This window comes from Sardina pilchardus, chromosome 8, assembly GCF_963854185.1.
Source record: "Sardina pilchardus chromosome 8, fSarPil1.1, whole genome shotgun sequence".
NCBI lineage: Eukaryota > Metazoa > Chordata > Actinopteri > Clupeiformes > Clupeidae > Sardina > Sardina pilchardus.
This window is the reverse complement of record NC_085001.1, coordinates 15,523,043-15,548,765: the sequence shown is the minus strand read 5'-3', so window position 1 is coordinate 15,548,765 and position 25,723 is coordinate 15,523,043. Positions and strand designations below refer to the sequence as shown.

Here is a 25,723-nt window from a genome sequence, read left to right as displayed (position 1 = left end):
CCTCATAAAACGACAGAATAAAAGGCATCTTAATTGTGTGTGTGTGTGTGTGTGTGTGTGTGTGTGTGTGTGTGTGTGTGTGTGTGTCTGTGTGTGTCTGTGGTGTGTGTGTGTGTGTGCCTGTGTGTGTGTAAGAGGGAGACAGAGAGAGTTTGGCAGACCAGAACGTTACCCGAGCAGCAAAACTGTGGTCTAGTAAACCCAAACAAAACAAAAACACCACTCCTCTCTCAACTGGCTGGCTTTAATACTATAAACTCTCTCTCTCCCAAATAAGTGAGTGAGTGAGTGAGTGAGTTAGTGAAGGCTTGGGGCTACCTTCCTGCTCTTACCTCTTTCCTTCTCACAGACAACAGTGGATAAATGAGCGAGATGAAAGAAGTGAATGGGGGCGGACCGTAAATCACTCCGCGTTTGCCGTTCCATCGCAGGCATTAAAAACACCTGCTGAAAAACTCCCAGTTAGGAGGAGCCCCGCAGCTAGACAGCAAAACTATAAAAAGGTGCATGTGTTATATCCGCCCCCTCTCACTCTCTCTCTCACACAGACACACACACACACACACACACACACACGCACATACACCACATACACACATACACATACTGTACACACACAAGCTGAACCCGTTTAACGGCACTGTCAAGAACACGCAGTTCCATGCAAACACAGGCATCCAGTCCCCGCAGCCTGGTTTTGATTCCTCCTATTCTATTCACATAGCCTTTCTGTAAAGCTTCAGACGTGGAAATAACTTAAGCGCAGCTCACCAAACACATTCAGGTTTGAAGACAAGCAACACAACTGTGTCTCAATTAGAAATTAACCGGTCTGAAAACAAACAGTCAGGCCAAAGCCAGAGGCATTCTAGCATTTTCATGCCACTCCGAGGTTTCCATAAACAACAACCCTGAATCGTTTGAGGCAGGTTCTGCACCTGTGTTATATTAAAGAGATGCTTCACCCAAAAAATGAGACCTGGAATATGGCTGGAGCCAAAAGCAACAGAGGTTTATCTGGGGCTGTGCACTGCACTGTACATCTTAGCACTCAGGCAGCTGGGTCACAGGTTCCAAGCACGGGAAGTCACTATCTGGTTTCCCCTAAATGCTCGATATTTCATCAGAATTGACTATTAGTGTGTACTGTATGTCTGTTAGAGTATGTGTGTGAGTGAGCGCGTGAGTGTGTGTGTGTGTGTGTCTTTGCATGTGTGTGTGCGTGTCTTTGCATGTGTGTGTGTGTGTGTGTGTGTGTGTTCGCCCTATGACTTTCAGCACATTTCCTGATTCAATGACAAGTAAGTACCGTGATAAACGACAACGATGATTTAATGGCTTCTGAGCGGCGACACAAATGGAAGCATAAATAAATGGGCGCATTCCAGCGGAATATTTTCAGGATAAATCTGCGGTTCAGAAGACCCATTGGCCTTTCCCCTACAGGAGCCCAGGGCAGGTCAGGACTAGTATGCCCTTCCACCCCAAGCTACACTAGAATAACATCAACAATCAAGCTATCGTTGGGTTAACACTAAACCAATTAGTACTTTAACCTCAGGAGACTGGCAAACCTTTAAAAAACCTCTCACTTTGTGCTGTTCCTTTCAACAGCCAGCGGCGCTGCACAGGTCTGTACAGCCAGACAGGGATAGACGTATCATTCATATACCATTTGACACCGTATCACGTTACACCCAAAAGAATAACTCCTTATTATCCATATGCCATTTGACACCGTATCACGTTACACTAAAAAAAAATAACGCCTTATCATCCATATGTACTATTTGACACTGCATCACGTTACACTCAGTAGAATAACGTCTTATCCTGTTTCTTCCACAGCTCCCAGGGGACTTTTAAGAAGTGGTAGCTGATGTTTATGCAACTTTAGCTGATCTATCTGTAGGGCCCCGAGGAAGCACAGCTCTCTCAGCGCACTTTTAGCAGGGGCTAACTGCATCTCTAAAGCCCCATGGAGCACACACAGTAGTTCAACGGCCTGATTTAGTTTAATCTCCGCCAATATTTTTCTCTGTGACAACGTATTTATTTAGATTAAAACCGGCAATTTTGCACTGGCAACTGCCTCGACGTATGGTTATACATCAAGCATACATGCGGCGGCTGGATAATAAGCATGACACAATAGAATTCAATAAACTTTGGGCCTGGTTGTGTATTTGTGTGTGTGTGTGTGTGTGTGTGTGTGTGTGTGTGTTTGTCTGCGTGTGTGCATGTGGATTTGTGTATGTGTGTGTGTGTGTGTGTGTGTGTGCATGTCTGTGTGCATGTCTGCATGTGTGCTAGTGCATGTGTGTGTGCATTTACCCTATATCTATAAACGGAAGGCTTCCAACCAGAGGAAACTTTATGATGCCTTCAGAGTTTTAAAAGCTGTGCAGAGTGCCAGAATCAGCCAGAGTGTTTTAACATTACATTCCCAGCAATGGGCTCTGAGAGTAACGCATTAGAATATCAAACTGGGCCTGGGACTTTGAGGAATGTGCTCGAAGAAAAATATCACTCTCCTGTGCTCTTGTTTTATCACCATTGTGCATTCGTCATTAATGTAATACCAACAGAATGTATATATAATGGACTATTTCACATAAAGTAAGCAAATCAAGATTGTTGCACGCTTAACTCAGTCCTAATGTCCTGAGTGCTTTCTTTGAAAGCGGATTTTTGCCCTTAATGACACAATTGATGCAGACATCCTTTTTCATTACTTTCTTACTGTCTTCTGTCTCCCAAAGTAATCACTGACTTGATGAATTATCCAATTGATCCTACAACGATTAACCTCTGGTGTGTGACATTAAAATTCTTCGGCACCCACAGGTCTCTAAAACACTGCAACAGCGCTATTACATGTAACAATTCCCTATACCACTGAAATCGATGATTAACGACTCAAATATTCCTTTTTTCGTAGTAGACTGTGACTAAGACTCAATCATGTTTATTTTAGAGCTCGGACAGCTGGACAGACGGACAGACTGTCTGTGTGGTGTGAGAAAGTGCAGGGCTGGCCGCGGCCTTGTGCAAAATGCGCGCCTACGGAGCACTGCCGCCCTGACCGCAGACCAAAGGGCCTGGACATAGAAGGCCTTGTTCTGTCCATGGGAGTTTTTACTGATCCTCGACATGCAACACCACCAACCTAAGCCTCTTTCTCAGCAGCCCTGTCCAAGAGCATCACTACCGCATGTGTGTGTATTTATGTGTGTGTGTGTGTGTGTGTGTGTGTGTGTGTGTGTGTGTGTGTGTGTGCGTGTGTGCGTGTGTGCGTGTGTGTGTGTGTGTGTGTGTGTGTGTGTGTGTGCGTGCGCGCGTGTGTGTGTGCGTTTGTGAGTGTGTGCGCTTGTGCCAAGGGCTTTTCCGCCCTCGCCGGACCACAATCCCAAACGGTGCCCGTCCCCATGCTTCAGAGTGGCAGTAGGCTTATAAATCTCACACGGTTATGTCCAAACTCACTCCCCAGCCAACTCCCTTCAAAGACCAATGAGGCTTTTTTTTCTTTACAGGCGGGATAAAATCTCAACATCGTGTGCATTCAATCACCCTCGTAAGAATTCTTTTGCATGTCACTCCCTGTGAAGTGATAGATTGTTTATTGTCAGACGTCTTCCAAGACGAGTTGCAAAACCATTTAAGGTTGCCTCTCCCAAAAGCATTGCTGGGCTACAGTACATCATAACTGTGACGCAGAGTGTACAAAATGTGTATGACGTTAACATGGTTGTAGGACATGAGAGATTTAGGAAAATTAGTTCTGGATCTTTTTGGAGCATGGCCTGAGAATGGATTGCTGTTGAAATGAGCTAACAGCTGACACATATCACATAACAGTTTTGATGAATTAATTTCTTTCTTCAGCATGAAATATTATGCTCTGATTCACCATCATCGCCATCATCATCATCATCGCTAAGACTTTCTTCGCCCTCTCCTCTCCTCGTCCTCGTCGTCTTCAGAGGAATGCGTAGCTATTTTCCATAACAGATCTAAGGCTAACCTCTGCCGTGCGCATAAAACGGGTGGCTGGTTTCAGTGCACTTTACACCAAAAACAATAGCTTTTATGAAGCATGAGTAATGTCTTCGCTCAAAATCGGACTCGGGACTCCAGGCCACATCGTTAGAATGACATCACCGACCAGCGCCGACTTTCGCCACGCTCTCCTCTCTGTCCCTCGTTCACATTTCCCTCCAGCTGTCTTTTTTTTCCCCCCCTCCGCTATCCTTTTGTTTCTCCGAAGCGTCGACACATTTCTACACATCTCTGCCCGGCGCACACTCCAGCCTTTTCTTCTCCATGCTTTTTCCATCTGCCGGTGACAGACATAACTAACTCCACTGGCCAACGAGACAACAACAGACAATTACTTCTCCAAGGCTTATAATTGGGCTCTGAAGTCACAGCACCGTGGCCCTATCCAAAAAAGCAATCAAGCTCTCATCCCCACTTGTAAGGAGAGAGAATCCACCTGGCATTTGAGTGCGAGGCAGAAATGGACTCCTCCTGCACACTGCCAGCGGCGGATTGCTCGTATTATTGCCCCCAAGTCTGCTATGGCCTATAAAAAGAGCGAGGGAGAGGAGGAGGAGGAGGAGGAGGAGAGGGACCCTGCTGCAGCCCCGTTGCAGATATTCCCAGCTCTGTCCTCAGCGCTGTGGGCCTCGCCGCCGGGGCTGTTCTGGGCCGCGCGATACGTCTGGAGTGGACGCAGAGATACTAGCGTGGGCTAGTTTGTTTGGCCATCTGTTTGACCACAGAGAAGAAAAGGCCATTTGTTGTTTTGCCACTGAGCTCAGTCCAGCTCTCTCAGGTACCCAAAATCCATCAGAGAAACCAGAGAGAGAAGGGGGAGGAGAGAGAGAGAGTGAAAAAGAGAGAGAGAGTGAGAGAGAGAGAGAGAGAGAGAGAGAGGGGAACATAGAGAAGAAAGAGAGAGACAGAGAGAGGGGGAACAGAGTGAGAGTGAGAATAAGAGAGAGAGAAAAGGGGAGAGAGACAGCAACAGCAGTGTGTGTGTGTGTGTGTGTGTGTGTGTGTGTGTGTGTGTGTGTGTGTGTGTGTGTGTGCGTGTGTGCGTGTGTGTGTGTGTGAGAAAGAGAGAGGGAGGGAGGAAAGAGGAAGACGAAAGTGACTGGCTTAGAGACAGGAGGAAATACCAGTCCCCGCTCGAGAAGATTGCTAAAGGTTAGCGAAAGCGAATATCGCACGCTCAACGTCAACACAGACATGGCAACCGTGAAGGGGCACAGTGACCATTCATCAGTCTGTGGCACCCTCTCCACGCCGCCATCCGCCAGAGTTATGACGAGACCCAGAGCCGAGCCGAGCGAGAAAGCTGACCCACTCTCACACCAGCCCTGATTGCACAGACAGAAGAATAATACTGATTTTGGACCTCTTGTAGGTTATGCTACGTACGCCTTCCGTAATTGTAATTGTGCCACAGTGGTGTTTTAGTGCATTTTAAAAATTTACACATACTGTAAGTTGACCACGGTTGACCACTGGGTCCTATGGGGGATTGGTCTGTGAATAATGTAGCAGTTGGAGTTTCTCTTGCTCAAATAATGGACGACGGGGAGGCTAAGGGATCAAAGACAAAAAAAACAGATATCCCCCACTCTCTCTCTCTTTTTCTCCGTCTCTGCCTCTCTTCTCTCCCTCTCTCCCTCTCTCTCTCTCTCTCCTCTTCTCTCTTTCCAAAGAGCCAGCATATGTTTCAGTGCTGCTGCACTGAGAGAAAAGAGAGAGAGAGACAGAGAGAGAGAGAGAGTGAACGAGAAGAGGGGGGGTGTAAGCAGTGGGGAGTGGGGAGTAGGGAGGAGGGGGGGTTAAGGAAAATCAATCACTGTGCCTTTTTTCATCACTCAGCTGCCAGATGGCGTTGCGGGGATGTCTGTCATTCCTGGGTTCCTGGTATCTGTGTGACGTGAAGGCGTGGAGCCCGGGGGTGGGCGGTGGGGAGGGGGGGGGGGGGGGGGTGGTTGTTGTGGGGGGTGTCCGGGTGGGTTACAGGGGATCAGTCAGAGGAGACAGAAGGGTAACACTGATAATCACCACGCAATAGCTCCTCTAACCAATACGCTCTGGGATATCCGGCTATATGAGACGGGAGGAGGGAAAAACGGGGGTGGGGGGGTGGATATAAACAGAGAGAAGGAGGGAGAGAGAGAGAGTAGCAGACAGAGAGAGAGAGACCCAGATAAAAGGAAGAGCCCTGGTTAGCACTAGGGCATTAGCACACAGACAGACAGCACGCAGCGGAGACTCACCCTGGAGATGGTGAGGGGCATGTTGAAGTCTTTGCCCCCCTGCAGTCTGAAGCCCCAGGGGGCAGGGCCCAGCAGGGACACACTGTAGTTGCTGCTCATGGTCTCTCGCTCGCTCTCTCTCTCTCTCTCTCTCTCTCTCTCTCTCTCTCTCTTTCTCTCTGTGCTGGGGGGTCTGGGCTCTTCAGGACAGATGCAGGTGCCCTCACTTAATGCCTCTCTGGGTCCACTTTCAGTTGCACGTGCTGCGGGGGAGGAGAGGGACAGCAGCTGCTTAATCAGTCCGTTGTTATGGAAATGATGGGGGAACGCTGTGGAAACATCAGCATATTTAATGTAGTGAATAAAATGGCTCATTAGGTGACATGAAAGACAAAACAAAATGATAAGAGGCGTTACGCACTTACAAAGGAATAAAACACTCTTAGTTAACTGAACGACTGTTCACAACAAACATATTAAATTATTGACAAATTAGGAAAAACAATGAAAGCGAAGCGAAGAGTACCTGGTTTAACACAATACAATACGATTCTCATCCAAAGAGTTAAGTCAATACAAATCTATTCTTTTGTTAAACTTTCGACAGATGGTGAAGCAAAAAAAATATCCCAAAAAGAGAGGCCGGTACCTCTGTGTAAATAGGATTCCTGGTGGTAATACTGTTCCCTGCAGGTACAGCTGGGTGAACTCACTGGGCTCACCACACCAGGCTTCCCCTCAACCCCTCCACATTGATTCGGATGGCAGGGGCCGAAGCCCTTTATACCGCCCACCGGCCGAGGGGAGGGGAGGTGGGGAGGTGGGGAGGAGAGGTGGGGAGGAGGGCCGAGCTTACGGCCAGATATTTTAAGAACAAGGACTCAGCAAGGCTGCTTCATTTAAGGTGGAACCAACATAAACCCGCCGCAGCCCAAACAAAAACTTTCCCAAGGCCCCGATTAAAGGCTCTGCGAGAAGAATGTTCCACAACAGCAGACGCCGCAGACGCAGGCGAGGGCACGATACGGCCGCTTGATATGAGCCGGCCCCGCTCTCTCTCTCTCCCCCCCCCCCCCCCCCCCCCCCGCACTTGGCTCGATCCGAGGGGGATGCTATTGAGTTGATTTTCATCAGAGACCCAATATAGTGGCAGTCATGCGAGAGGCCAAGTTCATAACTCGCCCGTGCGCTCAACCCACCCAGCAATGCCGCTCTCTGATTAGGCTTTCATCAAAGCCCACTGTCCGCTTTATGGAAACACAATACCACTTAATATGTGGCTCTCAGCATGACCAGACGTGCCCTCCCTCCTCTCTGTGAGCTATGTGATATTGGTCCCGGGCCCTTCCCATAATCTGATTATTTGCCATTCAAGGAGACCTTCAGTCAGAGAGGACACAGGCCATTTTGATCAAGTCGACCTCGCACCATTTCCCTGGTATTGTTGTCGGTCGGGGGGTCGGATGCGATTGGACGAGGGAGCTGTACGGACGCGGTGTCCCTCGGGTGCCCCCCGGTGAACCCTGCGGCCCGGCGGCCGGGGTCACGTAACGCCGGCGGAGGAGGAGGAGGTGGAGGGAAGCAGGCGTGGGCGGGCGGGGGGGAGAGGAAGGGGAAATGAACGTGGCAATTTTGGGACGGAGACAAAGAGCAGGTGAGATTCTCATCAGGAGGGGAGGTCAAACGGCATGGCGAGCCAAAGACTGCACAGCCCGAGGGAGGGGGTTGGGGGTGGACCGAGCGCTGTCCAGTCCACATGGCTCAAACGATAGACACTCACAGAATGCCAATAAGGCTTACATAAATAAAATAAAAGGTCAGTCTAAATCTCTGGAAATAAAAAAAAGATGTCTGCGCGGACTTGGGGGGGGGGGGGGGAAGCCGGATTTAATAGCCGGTTCATCATAACACTTTCATTTGTCTGGATAACACAGCGATAGAGCCTGCTGTTTCATGGCTCCTGAAGGGATTGCTCTCCACGTGTTCAGGACCAAGGCCTCTGGCAGTGGATATGAGACTACAAAAATGGCCCTCTCTTAGCGTCTAGCGAAGATCAAATGCTCCGTCTCCGTAATTACACCGCTGAAAAGCTTATTTAATTAGCCCGATTTATCTCCGCTCCTACCCGCAACCTGGCCTTGTCCGTCTGAAAAAGGAAAAAAAAGGCACGAGAGCCGCGGCGCTTTAAATGACATTTAATAAATGATCCACGCCAAACAAAAGAGGCTTTGGGGAACACATGCTGCTCGGCCCCGGGCTCGACGCACTCGCCCCAATAAGTAGATTCAAACCTTCTGCGCACATCCCATTTATTCTCCCCACAAAGGTAACAGCTGGGGCCCCAGAGAACCATTCAAGGGGGCTTTTCCGTGGGCGCAGATATAGATGAAGCCAAGGTACGGGATTATGGAGCATGGCTACACGTGCCATAAAGGGGCATAAATAACTAATACCACAAAGCAAAAAGACACAAAAAAACGCTAGATCCGCTAGTCGTTTCTGTTTATGGGGAGAGGAAAGAGACTAGGGGAAAAAAAATACAAAAGGAAAATTATGTCAATGGGCTTTTTTTCTCTCTCTCTCTCTCTCTCTTCCTCGTCCCGCGAGGGTCCGGGTGCTTGTTTGTTTAAGCTCTGCCCAGAGGGAGAGTTGGCCGGTGTCCAGCAACAACAGCCCGAGATTGAGATGAGATGAGATGAGGAGAGGAGATCGAGCGCGGCGCGGCCCGGCGCACAGCCCCCTTCTGCGGGGGCTCTCGTGGGGGCGAGAGGAGGACCCCGTGTCCTAACGATGCATTTGTCAGTCTAGCCATCTGATCGCACCGTGCCCCCCTCAGACCTAAGCCCCGTTAATCCCTCCTCCATCCTGACTGCATTAATATGGATGTTAAGGAGAGCGACCCCTGCCCACCCCAACACACGCACGCACACGCGCACTCGCACACACACACACATGCATACGCACACACACACACACACACACTGCACAACCCCCCCCCCCCCCCCAACACACAGACACACACACACACACACACAAAGACACACACATATACACACATAAACACGTGTCCTCCATCTCCTCCCCCGCCACACACACCCTCACATGTCCTCTAGCCCTCCAGGCTCCTAAACACTCACACACACACACACACACACATTTGTCACACACAAGAGGAGGGGTGGACAAATCTAGAGTGTTCTCCAGCTTTGGGGGACCTGCTTCCCCATCTCTCATGCTAATGCTGGGTTTCAATTAAAGACAGAGGCCGCTGACGCACACAGAGAACACCGCAAGGCAAAAGTATTTATTTATCATCTTTCCATTAATGGGAATGGATAATGGCATTCCTTTCGGGCAGTTATGGAGAACGGACTCAAAACCAATGAATTCTGTTGTTGTTGTTTTTGTTTTGCTGAGAGGGAAAAATCGTGGGAGTCCAAAAGACGATGTGTTCCATCTGTGGGGGAGACGTCTGGAAAGGAGAGGGCATTGAGTGTGCATAACCATGACTAGTTGGTTATTGTTCTGCCCTATGCATCGCTGGCCTGTCCTACAAGGAGTCAAAGGACTGGAACGTGAAATCAAACCGTCATTGGCTGGCACTTGAGGGAATCCTTGAGAGATGAATATGTCTGAATTCCCTTCAGTGTTCTCCATTAATCATTTTACCCACTTCATCTCCCTCTCTCTCGCTCTTTTTCATCTCTAGCTACATTCATTCTCTTTCTTTTTCTCTTTCTTTCTGTCTATCTCTTCCACCATCTCTCTCTCTCTCTCTCTCTCTCTCTCTCAGCAACAGCTTACATGTGATGGAAAAAATGTACTTCATCCAGGGGCACTTGTTCTCAAAGCATCTGTCAGTAAGCAGATACAACCAAATCCCTTATATCAATATTCTAAATGGAATCAATTACAATCCCCGACAATCATTTTCTATTCATAGCCTTTATGGTCAGATTTTGTGCCAAGTCCACAAAACAATGTGATGCAGGCACATTCATCAAACCCCAGAAACCGAAATCCGTCGATTTGAACTGGGCTGCAGCCTATCTTGTGTGCCAACCCCAATAATCGTCTTCACGTCTCCCCCCGAGTGGAGATAGCAGCTGCTTTGTGTTTGCTGTTGTGCAGGAGACCCTCTCACTCCCAATACATCTCTGGTGTTCGCCTCTGCTCCCGCCTAACAAGGCAGCGGCTTCAGCTCCGTTATCAGCTTGGTTTTTTTTATTGCGTTTGAGTGGAGGGTGGGGGTAGACTGTGGGGGGTGGACGGACGGACGGGACGGGGAGGTGCCCCTGGGTTCAGACCAAGTGTAGCTCACCACGTACAGCCTGCCTGGGCCTCCCCACGGAGCAAGGCAGCCACATGGTTCATCCGTTGAACTCCGCGAGCGAGCGCTGCTGCCGTGATTGACTGTTTCTTGCGGTGCCATTTGCATTTTCTCTCCCGGGAAATCGGATACTCCCTGTCAACAATTCGGAGCTGCGTGGACGGTCGCGTACCCCGAACGTCCAAGTCAAAGTATCGGCTTTCGTCTAACGTTGGAGAGGGGGGGTTTTAGTGCGACTGTATGCCTCTTCTGCTCAAAATCAAATCCCAATTGTTTAGCTAGCGAGACCCGGCCCCAGACAGAAATGAGCTGCAGGAGGCATCATGAGGTTGGAGTTATTCCTAGAGTGAGGCACTAAAAGACTGATGGCTCTCATCCACTACCAGCAGACGCATGAGATAGACCAGGGGACTGCTGAGCCTAGAGGACTCTATGTGTGTGTATGTGTGCGTGTGTGTGTGTGTGTGTGTGTGTCAGACAGGAAGGTCCACGTGGGCTCCCCCCATCCCTCTCCCAAAGCACACATGTGTGTGTGTGTGTGTGTGTGTGTGTGTGTGTGTGTGTGTGTGTGTGTGTGTGTGTGTGTGTGTGTGTGTGTGTGTGTGTGTGTGTGTGTGTGTGAGAGTGTGTGTGTGTGTGTGTGTGTGTGTGTGTGTGTGTGTGTGTGTGTAGGCTAGTGGTGACGGCTCATGGCTTTCAACACTAGATAACTGAGAGGGTGTTTTTAGCAGAGCAGCCCTGTGCTGAGCTCCAGACATCTTCAGGCTGTCAGAGTAGATTGCCTGGAGCGCAGTTTCAGTATTTTTTCCACCTGCTCACTCTCTGTCTCTAACTCTCTCTCTCTCTCTCTCACACACACACACACACACACACACACACACACACACACACACACACACACACACACACACACACACACACACACATAGTCACTCTCTCTTTCAGACACAAACCCACACACATATACACATTCACACACTAACACAGTGTACACACTAACACACACTACTGTAGATCAATTATAATGAAAGACTAGCTGGTGTAGATATAAAGTAACATTTGACGAGATTTGAGACACCATACAACAATATGCCACAATCTATCTCTCAAATAGTTGCCACATTGTTAGAAGTCTAAATAATATGTGTAAATTGTTTGAGTTGTTCTGTTCTTGCTGTTAAATTCTTTCATCTAAGCCTCTAAAATACAACAGTATCTTCCGATGTTGATGAAAGAGTTGGGTAACTGTTCTGTTGCCACTGTGTTACTTTAGCCTACAGTAGGTTGCTCTACTTTGAGTTTGAATAAACTGGTCAAAGAACTGACACGGAGTAATTAACTTCACTGAATCGGTCATAAAGTAGGCTAAAAATAAATCATAGCGCATGTTTTCGTCCGGTGATATGGTGAGCTAACGCTATTTTGTAAATGTTAAATTCACACAGACAATCTGAAAAATCTGACATCGTTATGAATGAAAAAAGATTAACAACAGACATAGGCTAGGCTACAGTGAATCTGTCAAACAATAGCGTCCCCATCACCTTAACCCCGGACATCCCGATGGCACCTAACGACTAAAACGAAATTTAACATTCGTATGGCTACTTCATTAGAGAAAAAATACAGTCATTGAACTTTCACTGTATTTATAGCCTACTCAGACATTCTAACTGCCAGGAAATATGACATAAATCGTGGAACCCACGAGTCACTCGCTTATAGACTACAGATCTTGATGGGACAGGGTTTTCTACTGGGACCATTCCGTGCACTTGTTCCTAATATCGGCAATCCCGCTATCATTATCGTTTGATAAAGAGTCTTCTCACATTTATTACAGTCCTGATGTAACATTGCCTATATCATCGTCACTCACCTTGATAAGTCGGATGGTTAGTGTTACTTCAAGATGAGTTCTCCTTATAGCGGTCGCCTATGAATGGGAACAGCTGAGCGCGGTGCGTCGGACCAATCTAGCTTCCGCTTCAAACTCCATCCAGCAGTCGCGGGGTAGTGAATATGCTCCATACATTACGTCATGTGAGGGGGGCCGTGCCCTGGACGCAACATAGCCAGTCAATTAATGCAATGCATGATTAATCGAAAAGCCCAATCCAAACTGAGATCCCAAATTTTAATTTGATTTTATGCACAAGTTGCGCGTACAATTGGTTTTACTTTACTTTAGCCTACCTCAAGAAATAAATCATTAATATAGAGAAGATGCCCTTTGGCTTCAGTCACTGAATAATAATAATTGTATAGTTATTTCCGAGATCTTTCCATGAGATACAGACTACAATGTTTTTATTATTTGCAAAACAACAAGTAGGCTATAGTTTATGACAGTGAGGTCCCTACAAAAAGTCCATTCCAGGAAAAATAAATGTGGTGGAAATGTGTGTGTGCGCATGTGTGTGTGTGTATGTGCGTGTGTGTGTGTGTGTGTGTGTGTGTGTGTGTGTGTGTGTGTGTGTGTGTGTTTGGAAGGGGTTTGTGTGTGAAAGGAGGGGGTATCAGTGGAGGAACTGCAGTCCCCACAGATGAACAGTAATGTCACAAGCCTTGGTCTTCTTGCTGACCTCACCTCCCAGGTATTCCTGCACTGTGATCACATAACCCAAGTCAGCAGAAGCCTCCAAGAGTGATTTCACCCATCCTTCATCACATCTTGGGAACCCTCCTATGAAAATAAATGCCACGAGCGAACAAAATACTACCTGTTTGTCACTATACAAATTTCTCTAACATGTCAATTCTACTTTTCATTTTAACCGAGTGAGACTGTGTTGAATTAACTCATATAAAGACAGCTAAAGAAATATAAGATGCAAGCCAAATTGTTGTGAATTTGTTCTGACAACAATTTGTTGCAAATTCTCTCATTAATATCTCTGGTAGCCTATTATCATTTTCAAATTCAAACAACTTGGTGATATAGGCTAGTTTTAATCACTTCACATTTCAAAGGAGTTCAGAGGCGTAAACATAAGCCCGCAATTTTAGATATGAGTTAAAGGAAATCTGCGATTTATAGGGTGATCTTTCTGGTTGCCAAAATATGTGTAGGTTTTAAGGCCACGGAATGGCAAACTTTAGGTGTTTCTATTGCCCTCTGGTGGCCAATTACACACACATCCTCTTGTATGTTGTCATGACAATCATGCCAGGAGGAAGGATGGTTAAGGCTACTTCAAAACATGCTTGTTTAAATAAATAATCTAACTGCATGAAAAGATTAATAGAAGATTCCCTGACATTTCCATAACCATTCGAAGGGTCAATCATCTCTTTGAGGTCAGGATAAAAACTGCTACTAGCTTATCATAGGCCTACCATACTATGATCCTACCATAGCCTATTATTAGCCTATACTATAGCCTAGGCCTACATTATTTAATCAGTCATCCAATGTTTTGTAATGACGGAGAGGACGAGCGAGGCTTGGCACCCTGAAACAACCTTTCAACATTCTCTCATTCCAATAATTTCTGAGATTTACCGCATGACTTCAGCGTCACAGTGGCAACACCTGTAATGCTCGAATCTTCCATGTATGGGCTGTTCCCATCGCTAACAACGACGCTCCCGGCCGTCGTATGAGCTTCTAATCGGAACAGAGAGTGCCAGCTCTTCAAAGAGAGTGATGGGCCGCGGGCCAGCGTTGTTCACCTGAGCGGTTTCGCTGTCAAGCCGCTGGTGTTGTTCTCGGAGGCTCAGGGAGGAAAGGGAAGCTGCCGAGGCCTTTTGCCCCCGAGGGATTACTGGGTTTCGGGTCAGTGACCAATATTAATGCGGCGTGCATAATGATTCACCATTAATGACGGCTGAACGTGTTAGATGAATGAAGACGAGCGAGAGGAAGTGTGTCATAGCCTAGGCTACTGTGTTGACAAAGTGCTGGCAAATTCTACAGTTTAATGATAGAGCATGTGGCTAGTTTCACAATCAGGGTAAGACTACCGTAGGCCCCTACGTGATTTTGTTTCACGAGGCCTACAAATTAAACTTTCATAAGCAATATATTTCAATTGAAACATATTGTTTGTTTGTTTGTTTGCCTACAGTACATCCATTGAAGGAAAAACAAATATGCCAATTGTCATTGACAATTCTCAAATATGTAAGCCTAGTCTTACTTCCAATGTTATAGAAAATGTCGTTCGTTATCAGTGCAAGGTTCAGTAGCCTATTTGTATTCCACATTTAAAGTGTTTGGTATTTTTGGTTTAACTTCATTACTGGTTAAATAATTATAGAAAATCTGTTGCAGTGGACAAAAACTGTTTGAGAGAAACAAACAGCTGTAATTTCCGTAAAAAGTCTGATAGCCTAGGCCTAATTATGTTCTTTCACAAATCACAATTGTGACAGAATGTCCTAGCTCCAGTTTCAGCCCAAGTAGGCCTAAAAAATAATCCAATTGTCTAGCTGCATGCTTTGGCTATTAGTGATAATAAACAGTTGTCCAGCATGATCACATACAGTATTTTGAAGTACACAAACAAATGCCAAGCCCCTAATTTGATCTTGAAAATATCCATGCACGGTCAATTCAAACAGTACTTTGACTTTTTCCCCATGATATTTGATTCAAAGAACTGAACTTAAACAGTATTGAGAGGATCATACAATCACCTTTCCCTTTATTTACAACAGAAAAAGAGATATCTAAAAATAAAATAACATCTTCAACAACATTCATTTGAACTTTTCATTCAGTGAAATGGATAATTCAGTATGAAGTCCATTTCTCATACTTGTAATAATGTAGTATTCGTTGTGTACAGCTTTTTTACTTGTTTATGGTGAAAGGAGATGACCAGGGCTCTAAAATGTGACATGAATGAACATTTCAGTAAACTGCCCTTAAAATGTCCTAATCCATTTTTGACATTAACGTAAAAATAGTACTATTGAACTCATGTTTTATCAATTCTTTAAGAATACAAACTCAATATACTGTATGTACAGTATATATAAAATCCATTCATTCCTTGTGTGTTCTCCATACAAAAATACAAGACAGCTAATTTCAAGAAACCAAGAAAAGGAGGACTCAGGAAAGGAAGCTCTCCGCAGATTCAAGCAGTTCAGACGAACAGTCATACTGCCGCATGTCCAACACCAGCTCTCCCAAGTCGCTCAACTGCAAGTCGGGCTTATCGTCCAAATACAAGGCCTCCTCCGTCAAGCTGTTCTCCGATGTGGGGCTGATGATGATGCGGGGGATGCCGTAACATGGCCGGGAGTAATGCTTTGGGTCCAGAGCGGTGCTCCGCTGGTGCTCGTGGTCACGTTGGCCGTCCTTGTCCGCGGTTGAGTTCGCCGTCTGAGGCTCCTTGGAGGCAATCAGCAGCGGCACAGTCGCCATGTTCAACGAACCTGTCACCAGATCATGATCACAAAGACTCAGAGACCCTGGGATGTTGGTCTTAACCTGTGGATGACAGTAATGGGGTTTCAAAAAGTAAACAAGTTGAACAGTATACTACATGTAGTCACTTTCACCCTTTCTACATTCATCATCTACCCCTCTCAGGGTAAGGAATACATAGGCCTACACTGAATACATGAACTACATGTTAGGAACAAAATTATTCATACAACTTGCAAATATTGATTTCTGATTGAAAATGACACTGCATGTGGCAAAAGGTTGTAAGACAGTGTGGGAGAAACATGGAGTCAAAATAAGAAGTGTTTCAGTCCACATTTTTTTGAAAAATGGCATGTCCAAGATTATTCATACCCTTTTTAAATAATCAATGGAAACATTTTAACTGTATGTATTCAGAGCTCTCAAAATGGTTCTTATAATACCTACTGTACCAAGCCAAGAAAAGTCATTCCTCCACAATGATTCTAGACAGCACCTTTTTTAGTAGCAATCCGGGTTTTGAGGCAGGAACGATTCTTTGGCACACTCTGGCTTTGTGTTTTTTGACGGATTGAGATCTGGACTCTGCTTGGGCCACTCTAAAATGTTGATATTGTTCTCTGTCAACCATTTATTTCCTCTAAAAATCTTAATGTAGCCCCTAGCCTTGTTTTAGAGTTACCATTTACTTTGAGAAGGTCACCAGTGTCTGAAAAACACCCAAAGCTAATACATTTCTATAGCTCTTCTCCACTGTGGGTAGGCCTATGGTGTTTTGGTGGTTGAAATGTTCACCTCATACCAAAATGGATCACTTGGTCATCATGGATGCTGACCATGGATCAATCTTCTCCAAACATGCACAACTCAGCTAAACCTTTGTAAGATCACACCTGGACAAATAATTTTGCTTTCGCTGGATTTCCTTTTTTTTTTTTTTTTTTTGACCCAGGGACATGAGATTGCTGAGAAGCTTTAAACCCCAATGACGCCATGTCCTCAAGTGTGGGTGTGAACAAATTATTATTTAGAGAAAAAAGATAAACGCTTCTTTTTTTTAATTCCATGTTTCTACCTCATTGTCTTGCCATTTTCAGTCAGAACAAACATATTGGTCAAGAGAAAATCAACATTAAATCAATTGCAGGGGTATGAATCAATTTTGTTCCTAACTGTATTGTACAAATACACACAAACACTCATAAAGACACGCTTACTTTTTCCTCAGTGGCCTGGGAGTGATGTTTGGTCTTGTGCCGTTTGACTGATTTGTTGTGGTCTTTGAGCAGGGGAAAGGAACATGAGCTTCTGAAGGAGTCTGCTTTGCGGGACATCACATCGAGTTCTACATCGCCCCTCTTCTGGGACTGCAGGACGTGAACCTAAAGGGGGGGAAATATGTAACAAATGTGGTTACACATTCGTTCCATTATGCATTTTCATAAGGTGCCATACTCGAGCCAAGGAATTGAAAATGCCTATACAACCAAACAAAAGTTTATAACTTTTGTAAAAGCCATGTTGAAATGTTTAGTTCATCAGATACATTTTTTAAAGGAGAGTCCAAACCGGACAGAGGTCAGCCAATCAACTCCTAGTGTCCTGCTTCCACTGCTTCCACAGGGCTTTGGAATAATAAAGAAGGACACAAGTCCGCCAAAATATGTAAGCTTGTTTTCACTTGGCACACTGGCATTCCCCCAACTCCTCCTACGTCTGTGAACTCCAACCTTAGAGTGTTGTGTCCTCACCTGAACCAGACTCACAGTTAATAATCTAGGGAAAACTTTCTTCCTTTATAAAACATGAAGCAAAAAAAAAAATGCTTCAAATATTCTTTTACTTCATAAAAATATGTCTTGCATCCAGAACACCCCATCAAATTTAATTCTGAATTACTGCCCTATTTTAAAAAGCCACTTGTTGTATTCATTGTTATATTGTAGTCCAAGACACAAGCAGTACAATGCAAAGGTGTTGTACAGTATGTGGGCCTGAACACCAGCATAGCACTTGACAAACATACAGTCGCACAGTACCACATCGCTTCTGGACGTGGCTGAGGTTGAGTTCGAGGACACGGCGTGGAGTTTAGCCTTGCAGACAGACGACTGTCTGCTGAAGCCAGTGTCATGGACGGACGTCTCGCTGTTGGTGGACGACAAACAGTCCTTCTTCTTCTTCTGTGACAAGCAGGCTAGACAGGGCACCTTCTCCGCTAACGTATTTCTGTGAGTGAAACGTGAAGAAATAGACAGTAAATTACCCCATTCTGAGATGGTTTAACCCCAAATGTTTTTATTAGCATTTTTATTGTTAATGTGTATTTTTTTTTTCGTAATGTATTCTTTTTCACCTGTATTTGGTGTGAATGATAGCATAGATGAACGGGTTGTATATCGTGGATGCCTTTGCTATGACTGCAGGTACAGTTTTGGAATATGGAGTCAGCTTGTGAGCATACCTAAGGGCAAGAGGACAACAAATTGAGGCAGAGTGCGCCACCAAAAGTCACGCCACAACATCATGGGTTAGATAAGGATTCAAATAAGCGCAACAGCCCCAAACAAGCCAGATGTCAGTTTCTATCTAGTTCAGCATTATCTATGATAAGTTGTGTATCGGAGATGTGTCACAGAGCTAGATGCACTGAAACGGTCCATTAGTAGAGACAGAGAGAGAGAGAGATTAAATGTTGTGTAATCACTGTGGACATCATTGTAACAGCTAAAACACATTGCTAAAAGTTACTATTACTATAATGTTTTGCACCAAAAGGATTAGTTAAATAAATGTTTTTGGGCTTGCAATAGCTCACTAGACAAGTCAGCCATTTATTTGCCACTGGAATCATTTAAATTGATCAAATCAAGTCTCATCAAATAAGCAGTCCTGAATCCTGATTCATAGAAATGCTGTTTGTTACTCTTGATATGTAGATGAACATGACAAACTGATGAACAAACTTAATTACCATTACAACAGTTGCCCATTTTATTAGAATTGTTGTCATGTTAATATTCTTCTAATTTAAAGTCTTCTATTCCATTATAATCTGCAAATCTGAAAGTCATTTTGTCACTCACTAAACATAATGTAATATTAGTCTGATGTGAAAACACATCACAACAGTGCAACTGAACTCATGAATGAGATATGTAGCACGTTGAGGGATTACATGTCTGCATATGAGGCCGTGTGGTCAGTCCTGCACAAGAGCCAAGTGATGGCGCGGCTGAAGGACAAGCAGGTTTTTTAGTTATGTGGAGCTCACTACTTAGATGAGGCGGGGAGAGATTTAGTCTCTTGACCCAACACTAATCCTGCACTCGAGGCAGCGCGCCTCAGCTCCGAGCATTTAGCTCTGACTAGAGATATAGGCAGAGATACGGGATGATCGTGCGTTAAATCCAGCGTTGCTCAAAGCAACCAGCTCTTCCCGACCGAAAATAAGGTCAGGCGGCATATCCTGCAACCTGCATTAGTGCAAATCAATAGACTCTAAAAAGCGTCCTAAGCCAGAGTTTAGCCCAATAATAGCTGCAGCCATAATGTTCAACATAGCCAATGAGAACACAAATCGAACGGGGAAACAGTATTGAACCTAATCAGTTTTTATTGCTGTTGAGTGACCTAGTCTGCCCTGCCAAAAAAGCAGCATCAGGCCCAGAGAGTACTGTAGACCCCCTCTAGCCCCCATGCAAAGATTTGGTTTAGTCACATAATGGCGTCAGCTTGAGTGCATTAGTCACAGTCACACAGCCATGTTTCATCTGTCCCCTCGTGCTTTTAACATCTATTTTCTTAAAAAATACAGCGAACACTTCACTAAATCACATCATCTACTAGACATCATCTATCAAACCTGAATCTCATACAATAGAAGTTTTGCAAGAGAAGTATATCAACAGTAGACACAACCGTTTCTTTCACATAAAAGCACAGCATCTCACAACAAAAGTCCGATAAAGTTCATCTGACAACTGTGGCATTGTAGTCTGCACAATATGAAGGTGCGTACATACATGCCTTCAAGTATACAATTTCAACAACTGTAGTGAAAGTGTGCCCGTCTGGATAGAATGCCCCGAGGACGCTCTAAGGTGCCCAAACACCAAAGAGGGCCGAGAGGTGTTTTGTACGTGCGCCAACACAGCTTGTCCCAAATGCGGACGGACAGGTGGGGGAGTCAGCAGAGGTCCACTCACCCTGCCCAGGAGATGAGCGTGACACAGGCGTAGGGGGACCAGGACAGCACATAGACGATGATGACCACAAAGGCAATCTTGGCCAGCCGCCACTCGTTACGCATGGACTGCTGCTGAAGGCTGGATTTGCCCAGCCTCTCCAAGTCCCTATACGCCAGAGCAGACGACATGCAAGCACTGATGAAGACAACTGCACAGAATTATCTAACTATCTACTGTATCTTTAACTATCTATCTATCTATCTATCTATCTATCCATCCATCTATCTATCTATCTATATATCTATCTATCTATCTCTGCCTATCTGTCTATCTGCTTGTCTGTCTGTCTGTCTGTCTGTCAAGCAATTTATGTGCTTAATACTTATACTTCTACAGACATCCTGACTTACTTATTTCTTAGTGACTTCTGTTCCCTTACTTGTTTGCTTACTTATGCATTACTTTTACTCACAGTCTAACAGGGGAGCTACACCAGGCGCGTAACTGAAGCATTGCTTTCGCGACGCACAAAATCCATTTTAGAAGACTAAATAGACTTGGTCTAATTTTTTCTCGAATGTACAGTACGCGCCTGTGATTTTTAGTGATTTTTAACTGCTGCAGCAAACGTGTTGTGAACGGAACGCTTCAGTTTACGCGCCTGGTGTAGCTCCCCCGTAAGAGCCCCTGTGATGCACAGTGAGACATGACTGTGAGATGCTCTAGCTGACCTGCCGGCGTTGCGTATGGCGAAGAACATGAAGAGGTAGCAGTAGAGGATGATTCCCAGGGGGATGAAGAACACAAAGCAGCACAGCATCATGGTGTAGCTCCTGTTGCCCATGGTGGAGGTGGTGTAGTCCCAGGTGCAGGTGGTCATCAGGCCCTCTGGGATGTAGGAGCCTGCCGAGGACAACATGCAGCCTTAGGTCTCAATCACTACTCACATCAACAGCAGCCTTAGGTCTCAATCACAACTCACACCAACAGCAGCCTTAGGTCTCAATCACTACTCACACCAACAGCAGCCTTAGGTCTCATTCACTACTCACACCAACAGCAGCCTTAGGTCTCACTCTAGTACTCACACCAACATGCAGCCTTAGGTCTCAATCACTACTCACATCAACAGCAGCCTTACTGTAGGTCTCAATCACTACTCACATCAACAGCAGCCTTAGATCTCAAAACAGCTCACATCAACACTAGATGACTAGATGTCCCCAGTTTCAGGGGACAGTTTTTTAGTTGCCTGCCCCTAGGAAAATACAGAAAAACTATCAATGTCCCCGTTTTTTGAAGATAAAACTTGAATGTATTTCAATCCGATTGATATTGGTATTATGTTCCCAGTTTTGGTCTCGCACATCTGGTCACCTTAACCAACAGCAGCCTTAAGTCTCAATCACCACTCACACCAACAGCAGCCTTAGGTCTCAATCACTATTCACACCAACAGCAGCCTTAGGTCTCAATCACCACTCACACCAACAGCAGCCTTAGGTCTCAATCACCACTCACACCAACAGCAGCCTTAGGTCTCAATCACCACTCACACCAACAGCAGCCTTAGGTCTCAATCACCACTCACACCAACAGCAGCAGCGTTTTATGCCAGTTAAAAGAAACAAGACCATATAAATACTATATTAAAGGAGAATTCCGGTGTGAAATTGAGCTTAACTGTACCGAAACATGTTAAGGTGTACTCACACGTGTTTTAGACGCACTTTCACTCACCCCCAGCATTCCGAACTCCTCCGTTTTCAGCCTAGCTTACAGTAGGCTTGAAGCTATTAGATTGGGCATTACGTAGCCTATGCAGCTAAATCGCTATTTTTAAACCATTAAAAAGGTTCCAAGTAACTCCACACTGCATTGGTTGACTTCTGTGGGTCCTGACATTTAAAACGAGATACTTAGAGCTTTGGAAGTGCACAGGAAGTTTATTAAAAAAGACTGTTTATTCAAGCAGTACCTTCATAGAATCTCTCCGCTGGGCGCCATCTTGTGGTGAAGTCGCGATAAGTCGACTGACGAGCACAAACGAACAGGAAAGACAGGGGGACATATTGCAAACATTTTGAGCTTTGTTACTCATCATGCTCATGTAGACAGTATAACTATATATTTCCTATGGAATTACTTTAGCAATATGTTCCCCTGTCCTTCCTGTTCGTTCGTGCTCGTCAGTCGGCTTATCGCGACTTGATTCCAAGATGGCGCCCAGCGGAGAGATTCTATGAAGGCACTGCTTGTAAACAGTCTTTTTTTAATAAACTTCCTGTGCATTTCCAAAGTTCTCAGTATCTCGTTTTAAATGTCAGGACCCTCAGAAGTCTACCAATGCAGTGTGGAGTTACTTGGGACCTTTTTAATGGTTTAAAAATAGCGATTTAGCTGCATAGGCTACGTAATGCCCAATCTAATAGCTTCAAGCCTACTGTAAGCTAGGCTGAAAACGGAGGAGTTCAGAATGCTGGGGGTGAGTGAAAGTGCGTCTAAAACACGTGTGAGTACACCTTAACATGTTTCGGTACAGTTAAGCTCAATTTCACACCGGAATTCTCCTTTAACTGCCCCCACTTATTAACCTCATTGCTGAAGAAATTTAGCAAAATCAATATATAAGCCGCGGCGAATAGTTGGGAAATTACGGTACAGTACTGTATGCAGGCTGAACCAGGCTGTTTTGTAGCCCGTCCGACAGCTAGTGGATCATGAGGAGAAATTTGCTGTTCAATATGTGACAAAAAAATGTCTAGCTTAGAGAGCCTTTAACAAGCTGTAACTCTGTTGATATCATGATGAAATGACTTACTCCAGCCAACAAGTGGGGCCAGACTCCAGCCCAGTGAGTAGAGCCAGACCAGCACAATGGCCAGAGTGGTTCTGCGTTTGGAGTTCCACTGCATGGCCTGCAGAGGGTTGGTGATGACCAGGTAGCGGTCGATAGAGATGGCCAACAGGTTTATCATAGACGTGATGCCAAACAGGGCCCCACAGAAGGCATACACCTTACAGCCTGGGGAAAATATCCACAAGTCAGCCACAAGTGAGTGTGTATGTAATTGAATACCATCCACATTAATATAGTGCATATAAATGTGTGGCACAGAAAACACCATTAGTATACCAATGTATCCATCCAACCATCCAAAATATTCTTGTATTTTTGGTTAGGCGAATCCACCATTCCTCCTAAATGTCCTCATACTTGAAATCTTAACATGTGGGTCTTCGTCACTTACTTGGCAAAGGGATAAACTTAATCAATCAAAACAGAGAGGTGTGAATAGAAAAAAAAACACAAAATGGTAGTTACCAGTCTCCCCAAACACCCACTCAGTGTTGAGGGAGTTGATGAAGAAGATGGGTGCCTGGGTGAAGGCCATGAAGAAGTCACTCACGGCCAGGTTGACGATGAAGTAGTTGGGCAGACTCCTCAGCTTCTTATTGCTGACAAAGGCAAACAAGTTTGGTGTTCAACATAGTTTCCCCAAGGCCCTTATGATGTCTGTGCATAATCATTCTGCCTATCTATCTATCTGTGGATTTACACAAAATCCCATGATCATGTTTGATTGATAGGTCACCCTTTATAAAATGTGATCACATTTGTGTAGGGGAGATTACATGCATAACCTATGTACGTCTGAGCCCTTGGTGATTGCGATGGTCAACGTAGACTGTTGTAATGGTAGATTGCAGTGAGTCAGTATGGAGCAGGTGTTTGGACTGATCCATAAAGGAAATGCCATACTGCTCTCTCTACCATACATGGACACAGCCCATTAGGCTGAAATAGGTCAGAAAGAAGTTCATGTCATTTTTTACACTCTAGAAATTTTCCCACTAATTCCTAAGAGTTTCTCAGAACAGCCATCATCTATATTACACGATTATGGCTTTGGCCCTTACATGGATTTAATTACATTTCCGTCCTCTCCTTATGCAGTCAACAATAACCCACTTCTCTGTTTACTTACACACACATAGCCTACAACATAATCAGCCTTGGAGTTCATTTATAAAATGAAATGAGTCATTAATGTAGGGGAAATTCCTCAATTAAAATCACTCTATCACTTTGCTTCAGCTGACTAAATCCTTTCTGGACGCTGAAATGAAAATCAAACAAAAATATGACACAAAATCTGTGTGAAATTAAAAGACAATCCACTAGCTCTGCATAACACACACACACACACACACACACACACTGGGAGCATGACCTATTTTTTTGGATACAATTAAATTGAACACCATTAAAGAGAGCACAAGAGATTATCCCCAGACAATCATCTTCAACAATTAAAAAGCTTTTATGAATTTGTCATCATATGCTACAGAAAAGCCACAACATTGTTTACTTTTATGTCATACCTCTTATGATTTTGATCCTAAATATTTGAAAGTTGTCTTTTACATATCAATTTCAGAATAAGGATGCTATTTATTTTCACCCTTGTGGTAACAAGTCATGACTATTCACAGGGAACATATGGAAGTGTGAGTTTGTTGATTGCCTAAAATTGCTTTGACACGAACCACACAGAACTACTCACTCTGAGTACATAGCATCCCTCTACTCTATTTTTGAAACTATTTCCCCATCATATTGAACATACAGTACTCAACATACAGAGAGCCTTCCTCATCTTCCATATCTTTGCATTCAAAAGTTCACACATTTGAAGAGCGCAACCAATAGCAACAGGCTATTTGTAGACAATGGGAGGAATGTACTGACTGAGGTTGCCAGTGTAGTGAGAAGAAGAGACAGAGGTTTCAGAGGAGCCTGAGAATGCAGAAAGATCTCAACAGCCCGGCGCAGACACACACACGCGCACACACACACACGCGCACACACACACACACACACACACACACATATACATGCAGGTACGTACACACGCACACACACACACACACAAGGACACACACACACACACACACACACACACACACACACACAGACGGACACACGCGTGCGCACGCACACACACACACGCTCACACACACACACACACACACATATGAAGTGGTCCTAAGCTTTTAAGTCTGATGATCCTCATCTGCAACTTTGACAGCATCCGCAACAGTGCTACAGCAGGTGGAGCCAAATTCAAAGAAATTAATTTCACTTTGAGTGTAATCGCACTGTGATAAAGCAACATAAAAGCAGCGGTGGCACACTGTCATGGATTACAACATGGCCAAATAGTTGCATGAATGTGACATAACAGAAAAAAAAAACAACAGATAACATCCTATACTTAAAATATTATGTCATGTCATTCAACTTTTCAACCGTCCCAAATGTGCAAATCTTGGCTTCTAGACGGGCCCATTGTGACAAACAAGATTACTGTATGCGCCGGAATGTGTTCATCTGGCTACAGCCTCAACAGGGACGGCTCAAGACACCGTAACACAGCAAATGCAGAATGCTAACCACCAGAAAGTGTTCCTCCTAAAGTATTTGTATTTCTAAACACCCCAAACTTAACACGCTGGAATATTGACAGTTCATTCAATA

At 44.9% G+C, this 25,723-nt stretch overlaps 2 protein-coding genes across 3 annotated transcripts in view; both read right to left on the bottom strand.

The window, feature by feature from the left end:
- pdlim5a (PDZ and LIM domain 5a) overlaps positions 1-12,600 on the bottom strand; it is a 72,398-nt gene extending 59,798 nt beyond the window's left edge. The window contains exons 1-2 of one of the 2 annotated variants that reach the window (XM_062542948.1): positions 12,488-12,600; positions 6,300-6,607 (exon numbers count right to left, since the gene is read on the bottom strand). In XM_062542948.1, the coding sequence (XP_062398932.1) occupies positions 6,300-6,398 (99 nt within the window). In that variant the 5' untranslated portion in view covers positions 6,399-6,607; positions 12,488-12,600. Of the gene's footprint in view, positions 1-6,299; positions 6,608-6,927; positions 7,018-12,487 lie in introns of those variants that run through there. The other variant, XM_062542949.1, reaches the window with a different exon arrangement.
- Positions 12,601-15,670: 3,070 nt separating this feature from the next.
- The window catches only part of opn4xb (opsin 4xb), a 10,436-nt gene continuing 383 nt past the window's right edge, over positions 15,671-25,723 (bottom strand). Inside the window, exons 2-10 of the mRNA XM_062544019.1 lie at positions 23,507-23,640; positions 23,003-23,206; positions 20,913-21,084; positions 20,200-20,346; positions 18,348-18,455; positions 18,073-18,220; positions 17,292-17,358; positions 16,488-16,543; positions 15,671-16,051 (exon numbers count right to left, since the gene is read on the bottom strand). Of these exons, the coding sequence (XP_062400003.1) occupies positions 15,671-16,051; positions 16,488-16,543; positions 17,292-17,358; positions 18,073-18,220; positions 18,348-18,455; positions 20,200-20,346; positions 20,913-21,084; positions 23,003-23,206; positions 23,507-23,640 (1,417 nt within the window). The remainder of the gene's footprint in view (positions 16,052-16,487; positions 16,544-17,291; positions 17,359-18,072; positions 18,221-18,347; positions 18,456-20,199; positions 20,347-20,912; positions 21,085-23,002; positions 23,207-23,506; positions 23,641-25,723) is intronic.